Consider the following 8,013-nt stretch of genomic DNA (forward strand, 5'->3'; position numbering starts at 1 on the left):
TTTTTACTGACCTCTTAGCAATTCAGAAATAATGCTGACCATCAAAATATTCTGTAAATGTTTACTTTTCATTCTCATTTATTTCCTCTCAGTATATTCCTATGTACACAAAACACAGCCTTCGTTTTAGCTCCTTTCTGTTAAAAAAATTCTGTTAAAAAAGATTAAAATTCAATAAACATATTTTCCCATTCTGGTTCTATGATTTTTTAAATCAAAGTTTATTTTAAAAAATGCCAAACCCATGTCTACTTCTCGGTGTACTCTAAATGTGCCAAGTCAGCTAAATGGTGCAAACTGATAGTTTCCACTAACCCAGTATTGGGCATTTCCATCTTTAAACTGCACAGGGAGTCGATAGAACTCAGTCTGTTTCTTGACTCACAAAGGAAGGGTCTGTGTCAGTTTATATTATCATCATGTTCATCTTTCCCTTCACTTCAGCATTTTTTCCTTTATGGAAACTTTAATTAAGACCATAAAAGATGTGTACTTAAGTACTGTGATAAGGAAATCACCTTCAGTGTAATACCACCCAATTTGATCACGATAAAATGATCCATTCAGGAAAAAAAACACATTTAAATTGCATTGTTGCAATTTATAAAATGCTTGCGTTTACAAAATAGCTGCCTCAGTAGAGACATAACCATTTGCAGCATTATATTCTGCCAAATGAGAAAATGTAAAATAAAGAGTTGAAAGTATGCTGTTCTGCTTTCACCTAAATCAAGTTCAACCAGCTCATCATTTTTCTTATTGTTCTGCTAACATTACAGTTCTAGTATCACAAGCGATCATTTCTCTGAATTTGCCATCTTCAATATCAATTTTCCACTGTAATAACAGATCAGAAAAGCAGCAATTCTAAAGAAGACTTGTTTGTTAACTTTTACTTTTATACCCTAAATGTACACCTTTATCTTCCAAAGCCTTTGCATGAAGTTGTCCATTTATTCTGTAAATTTTATTCTTACATGGACAAAAAAGGTATAAAACTATATTCATAAAAGGTATTTACAACTAAAGACAAAAATCTTACATTCTAATAAGAATCATAAGTTAATATTGTGACCTCATCTTAAAAGATATGGAGAAGGATTTACATACATACTGTAAGTTTGTTTAATTGAACATAATGCTGCAGTTGTACTGCGATAACCTAGTGGGTGTGAATATATTAATAAAGGAGATTATAATATAAATATGTAAAACAAGCACAATATAAAAGTTAACAGTCACAGAAGTTATTATTACTTTTTGTCAAAGGATGCAAAGCAGAACACTTAATGGTTCATGTTCCTTCGTATGGTAAAAAAAGTAGCAAACAGTGCAGCAATCTTTACAAGACAAAAAAATGTATTTACAATAATTTGCAAACATAACATAACATTTTGTGATTACAAAGACTGTAGTACTAGAAGCATACATTTACGTAGAACCAGAAAAAATACAACTGTACCAACTGTGAAATACAACTGTACCACGCATCTGAAGTACAAATACTATGCATGGTAGGAAAAGAGAGAGAATTCTCATGTTTTCAGAAATAGTGGTTCTGCTTTACAGGAAAAAATCAGGGAAATAGTGTAACCTATTTTAACCATATTAACTTGTGGCACTTAAAATGGTTGCCTGGGCCTGGAATCAGTCAAGAAATGAGAGATGAATTCCTAGACCACTCATTGGCACTTCTGACAGATTTTGCAAAGAGATTAGAAAGTAGCTAATTTAATACTCAGTAAAAGAGAGGGATTAAATCTTAGCCATTTGATTAGAAACAGTATGTTTGCATATATGGTCTTTCTCTATTTCATGTCAAGTTATGGGAACAAGAGCCAATTTTTTATTCTACAATTAAATGCAGGACTGTCACAATATTAGTATGCTTAAAACTGTATTTTGAAAGGAAGCAACAGTGTTAGGATACGTCTTGCGGCAGCTGTGCAAGAGGGACCTGGGAAATACATGACCTCTCATGCAAACAGCCTGCGCCAGATCATGTGTGGTGAGACGACCAAGCTGCTGGAGTTGTCAATGGACTTGTGCCTGTCTGTGCCATACAAACGGGGCAGAGCTCCAATACACATTGCTTTTCCATAACAGACATGGATAAAGACTACAAACTACAGATGTTTTCAAACCTTATCAGTTAATGAATGTTCACTCTGGGTTATCGGCATGGCCACTGGGCAGTTTAAAGACTAGGGATGGCCTACAGTCTCACAGGTCAGGATCATTGATCTCCTCCACTTAATGAATAAGCACAAGAGTTTCCAAACCTAGTCCTTGAGGTCTAAAATCCAACAGCTCTGTACATCTCCTTAAGATATACTGTAAACAGCCATTCACCTGGGAGAAGTGTTAACATGAGCCAGTTATGATTAGCCTGTTCTAGTTTCGCCTTCTCTACAGCCTTAAGGTGTTGATGATTTATAGAGACATGAGGTCCACAGTTATATTTCACATTGTGGTCTTTCACAAAGGCAAAGGACTGTCAGAGGAAAGAATAAGCCCCATGAAATTTTGGCAGTTATTTGTAGAGGAGACAGACATTCTCTCCCCCCTTCAATTGAATTTTTATTTAATCTTAGTCTTCTTATTAGCAAGGGGCAAGAAAGGAGGGTGCTTGTAGAGAGAATTAAATAAATGTTCTGCTAATGCAATGTGTCATAATAAATATAGGTTTAATTTAACAAATAGAATGGGATGGGACTAAATGAAATATGTGTATAGTTTATAGGATATATGTTGCTGCAAACAGGAAGTCATACAGAATCATTGCATAGCAATACACTTTAAAATATTTAAGAACAAAAATCTTTTTGCACGAGCAAGCATCATGGCTTCTAAAATGATATATATTTCATAGTATACTTTAACAATTAATGAGAGTATCCAAATTACTGCCATGAAGCCATGGTATTTATTACAGTAATGTCCGTATTTTTGTAAGAGAGTAGCAGTTGAAATAATAATCACAGATGATTCATTTCCCACATTCTTGATGTCTTTACTCAATTGTATGTTGTCTGCATCTGCATCAACAGTTTTAACTCTGCATTCACAATTACTCAGGTGTGAAATAAACCTTTTTGGCTGTATTTGCAAAATAATAATGATGATAATAAAGGAAGTCAGTAAGACAGATTTATAAAAGTATCATGATACATAATTATGAACAGCGCATTACTTTGCATAGAACATAATGAATAGATAGAGTGCAGTGAAGACTGCTTCTGCATAAAAATATCCAACTGGCTGCTCCCCAGATCTTGCAGTGTGTAGATTCTTTTTTTTTTGCCTTGAGCTTGAAGCATATAAATAGGTAGAGGTTTTCTTGAAGTTTTAAACCACCGCAGTTTTCTGCTCAAACCTCGTGAAAGGTACCGTATGCTAACCTGTATGCTCTCTCCCAGCAGTTCTTACCTTTAGCAATGCTAAATCATTTATTTATATACATTATATATGTAAGACTTCACTTTGTATTTATAACAGGTGAATTTATTAAAATAATTCCTCTCCTTTTGTTTAGAACCTTGCTGTTTTTTTCTTTTTTTTCTCAACAGTACTTTCTGGTATCTGCAGTCTTTTAGAGAGTTGGCCTCAAATGCTAGCTTACTCTATTTTATAAAATAAAACAATATATGGAATAGCATCAGTTCTAATACATCTTAGTATACTAGCAGAATTATGATAGCCAGGTATAAAGCAATGTTTGCTTCTTCTGATAGCTGAAACTCACATTTCTCAGCACAGATGTTTCCATGTTAACTATGCTCCTCAAGAAGGGTAAAATAACTCTGTGATCTGTGGTTATCTCTGGCAGGTTCACTAACAGAAAAAATGAAGGCTGTACTTCTGCTAGCATGTCTCATTGGCTCCACTTTGGCCATTCCTGTAAGTATAACAAAAATGCATTAAATGGGCTTACATACAGTACGTGATAATACAGAACTCCTAACAAATGGTGCACTTATTATTATTACGAATATGCTTTATTTATTAATTGTGACTACATGACATAACTCATTTAATGAAAGATGTTCGATTAATCATAGATAGGAGAGAAAAAAATTTAAATTAAGTGAATGCACATGAAAATCAAGAAATACCAAAACAGATTTCCCACTGAGTCCCACTGGGATTGTAAATTTGGTTCAGTCTCTCTCTAGGGTTATTTTAAGTAATACTGCATTAATGAAGCGATGATATATCTGAACTTAAAGATTAGTGGTACTTTTTGAATTAACTTTTAGTAGTTAATATAAAATCCAATGTACAAAGACGAGATAGAGGCCTCAGCCTTCGAACGCTTCTGAATCCTTTCTTGTGCATGCAGATGGCCCAGTTGTATTATGACTATAATCCAGCACTGATGGCACCTCAGATACTGCAAGAGCCCCAGCAGGTGAGCAGGAATTGGTATTAGCCTTCAGAACAGAACCACATTTTAAATCATCATGCCATTTCACAGCAAACATCTGAAATTCATTCACACACACATATACATGAACAGTAGAGTGCTGCATCACTTCGGTTTCCCTTATATTGGCAAATACAGGCCCACTGCTCAGTCATCGCCTTTGAAGAATGGACAACTTTCCTTTAATTTATTGATGGCATGGATTGGACTAGCCAACCCCTGTCCTACAGTGCCACAGTGCCACAGGCTTAATGAGTCTCTCTTAGGTCATCGGTTTGTACACACTTAAAATGCTTTTGTTCAGACTCCTTAAGCAGGGGCTTTGCACATGTATTAAAGTTGTTTCATTTGAAATGCAAATATAAACACCCTGTAACTCTCAAGTACCACAGTTACAGTACCTAATAACTCACTCAAAACAACTGACATGCTAAATTGATTAAAACTCACATGCTCCAGGTCTTTATGAATTGATAACTCAAGGATGACCTGTGACAGCAGTTGGATGGAGGCTCTCCTGGACTAGAGATGGCCAGCCTCATCATACATTGTCCAGTTGTCGATTTTGTACTCTCTGAGAGAATTTGTACTGTTGTTATGCTGCATATTCCTGTAGCTGCTCCCTTTGAGCAGTATGATTCGAACTTGGTTCTGATTACATTAAAATAGCTTATCCATTCATTAAATGTTATTATGCACGTGTACTAGTATTTCAAAGCTCTGCAAGTAATTAATATTTTTTGTTCCCTGAAGTTACTAATGACCTGCATGTTTTTGTGCTTATTTTTAGCAAATCCCCGATTTTGTGCAAGGAGGTGAACAACCAGTTGGCCCTGCAAGACGAGCGAGCTTTGAAATCGTAAGTCTTTCCTGTTAAGGACACCTCATTCCTTCTTTTGAGTATTTGATTTTGTTTTGCTGAAATTCCATTTCTGTATGTGTTACAGATTGTCCCATATGGGGCTCAGCAGCAACCTGGATCAGTAAGTCAGAGCTTGTTTTCTTGGCTTTTGATGGGTTGGTTGTTTTTTATGGAGACGTGTGTAAGGGGCAGGTGAATTGTGTACTTTTTTAAGGATTTCACTAAATCCATGGAGGTTACCCCCTCGTGCATTTGCATCATTGTGCAATTCCTTGTGGAATTACAACCAAGACCTAGAAAAATGAAACATGTCAGAGCACCACAACTTGAATTACATAGTTACTCGTCCCTTCTAGAGCCTTTGAACGTCCGGAGTGAATGGAGATTCTCTCCTTTCCTTCTTGCATTCCAGCTCATCCATCTTTAACTGCAGTCTGTTGCTTCATTATTCAAACGTGCATGTAAAAAAAACATATTTTCAGATGATTCAAACAGCAAATCACCATACATTTCTAGAGAAGTCAGTATGATTACTTTTTACAGTAAGACAAAGTCCAGATTATGCTCACTGGTCGTAGACTCATTCACATCCAGTAAGGCGAGATAATTTTGTCCCTGTCAAATACTTTTATTTTAGACTTAGACATTTATAAATGCAGTCAAGGAAGAATTACAGTTCTAAATATAGCTAAATAAATAAAGCTCATATTTAATTATTCTAAACATGCTCAAAGCCCTTCAAGGCAGAATCCTTATTTAAACCTTGAATGCAAAGCTAATGCTTTGTCATTCTTAAAAATAAAAACAACTTGCTCAACAACACCCCCAAAATAGAGTGGATAAATTTGGATAAATTTAATTGCCCATCCCCAAAAGGTCACATATGTATTTTGTTATTATCACCTGCATGTACAGTATGTGTGGCAGACGTTTCAGATAATGTTTTTTTTATTATTTGCGATTGAGTATCAATAAGAATGAAGTACTGTACTTGCTGAAAAAGATGCTCAATATAAACTAATAATGTATTGTAGTGTTAAAATCAGATTTTAGTGGAATACATTTTAAATTGACTATAATCATGTCCAGGTTGTAATTCCACCCTGCTATGATCCTAAAAAGATAAAGTCCGCGTTGCTACAACCATGAATAAGAATAAGCTGCTATTTAATGATGGTCAGTCTGGGTATCAGTATTTTAAAACTTTTATAGTAATTCTCTCTTGTGCATTAATGAAAAATTTTGACTTTTGTGTTAATTATTTTCAGCTCTTGCCTTCCAGAGGATTTATTAAACAGTCCATCCCCCAGCCTGGCAGACCAAGCCTTGAGATTGTAAGCTTAAAAGTTCCTTCTGCCAAAGTATTAAAAATGTGTGCAACTATAAAAGAAATAATAATGCCTATTAATGTTTTTGTCTTCCCTTCAGCTGTATCCCTTTGGCTTTGGAAATACAGGACCAATGGGGCCAATTGTGGGACCACAGCTTCCAGTAAGATTCATTCTGTTATAATTTATTAAATTTAACCATACCGACCTCCCGCAATACAGCTGAAAAAACTGTTAAACTTCTCCTAGAGACCCATAATAGGAGTCTTACTAGAGCAAACACAGTGCACCAACATGTTTATGTTGCTGGTATAATAGTTACTTCTTATATTGAAAGAAATGTAAGCATAAGTGAATACTTTGAAGTAGTTATGTATGCTGTTTTCATTTAATAATAATTTTTGTCACAGAGTAGATTTGTTTTAGCTAAGTCTTTAAAAAATATTGAATGTTTTCGTTTGTAATGGTTTATCTATGCTGTGTGTGGAGATGCTAGTAAAGGAGATAGATATTAGTATTTGTATAAAGACTGTCAGAATACCAACAGAGTCTCTCACCAGAAATACTGTACCTGTATCATTTCAGGCTCTTGGGACCCAAACAGAGCCTGAGAAGGAGGATTAGAGATGTGAGTAAAAACATTTATTTTATAATAATTACAATTAGTGGGAAGTTTATTCATTATTTAGAAGAATACACTGCATACTGCAAACAGATACAATATTTGAATAGTAAAATCCCTCTTTAAATTTATCCTAAACAGTAACTATTTAAATTCTTGATTTAAATAATTCAACCCTTTCAGTATTTTGTAACTAATGAGCGTCTTTATTTTTTTCTTTTTTAGAATGAAGACCCAGAATTGACTACTTTGATGCTGAAAAATATTAACAAAAAGATGTTATGATGCTTTCATTTATTTTAGTAAAATTGTGAAATAATTGCAGTGCTTCTTTTATCTATAGAATAATAAAAAAATGTTGTAATTTGCAAGTAGTTGTAGTAATGTACTGCATCATTGATTCCTTAGGTATGTGAGTGGGCTTCTACACTTGAAGATAAGATCGATTGTTTTATTTTTTATGACGCACATACAGTACTGACATCGCTGAAGTCGCTGGTTTCATCTAACCTGATTAATACGAATTTAACAAACACTAATCTGGGGTTAAACTGTTAATAAAAATACTGTTTGCAATTCTAATCAGAACATTTGAAACCAGCATGAAATGTATTAAATGAAAAGGGCATTATCACTAATCATTTGTCGCGTTCCATTTAATCACTATGTCATCAAACTTGTCAAATTTAAAATGAAAATGGTTTACAAAATTTCAGTATTGCAGAAACTTTAAAACGAACCATGTTTTATAATGTTGTTTAATTTGTGTTATTAA

The 8,013-nt window shown here is 34.4% G+C and overlaps 1 protein-coding gene across 1 annotated transcript; it reads left to right on the top strand.

Annotated features, from left to right (window-relative positions):
• Window positions 1-3,833: 3,833 nt before the first annotated feature.
• On the top strand, window positions 3,834-7,240 carry LOC148840531 (uncharacterized). The gene is made up of 7 exons (XM_088915045.1): window positions 3,834-3,900; window positions 4,343-4,411; window positions 5,217-5,285; window positions 5,374-5,409; window positions 6,557-6,622; window positions 6,717-6,779; window positions 7,202-7,240. The coding sequence occupies exons 1-7, from the start codon at window positions 3,847-3,849 to the stop codon at window positions 7,238-7,240; spliced, it is 396 nt and encodes a 131-aa protein (XP_088771171.1). The 5' UTR covers window positions 3,834-3,846.
• The last annotated feature ends 773 nt before the right edge of the window (window positions 7,241-8,013 follow it).

Source organism: Atractosteus spatula, chromosome 1 (genome assembly GCF_055471065.1).
Source record: "Atractosteus spatula isolate fAtrSpa1 chromosome 1, fAtrSpa1.hap1, whole genome shotgun sequence".
NCBI classification, from domain to species: domain Eukaryota; kingdom Metazoa; phylum Chordata; class Actinopteri; order Semionotiformes; family Lepisosteidae; genus Atractosteus; species Atractosteus spatula.

Bases quoted from the DNA above. Each gene is read 5' to 3' on its own strand.
- LOC148840531 (XM_088915045.1), top strand. From the start codon at position 3,847: ATGAAGGCTGTACTTCTGCTAGCATGTCTCATTGGCTCCACTTTGGCC. The intron at 3,901-4,342 runs GTAAGTATAACA...TTGTGCATGCAG, and splicing joins GCTCCACTTTGGCCATTCCT to ATGGCCCAGTTGTATTATGA. The intron at 6,780-7,201 runs GTAAGATTCATT...GTATCATTTCAG, and splicing joins TTGTGGGACCACAGCTTCCA to GCTCTTGGGACCCAAACAGA.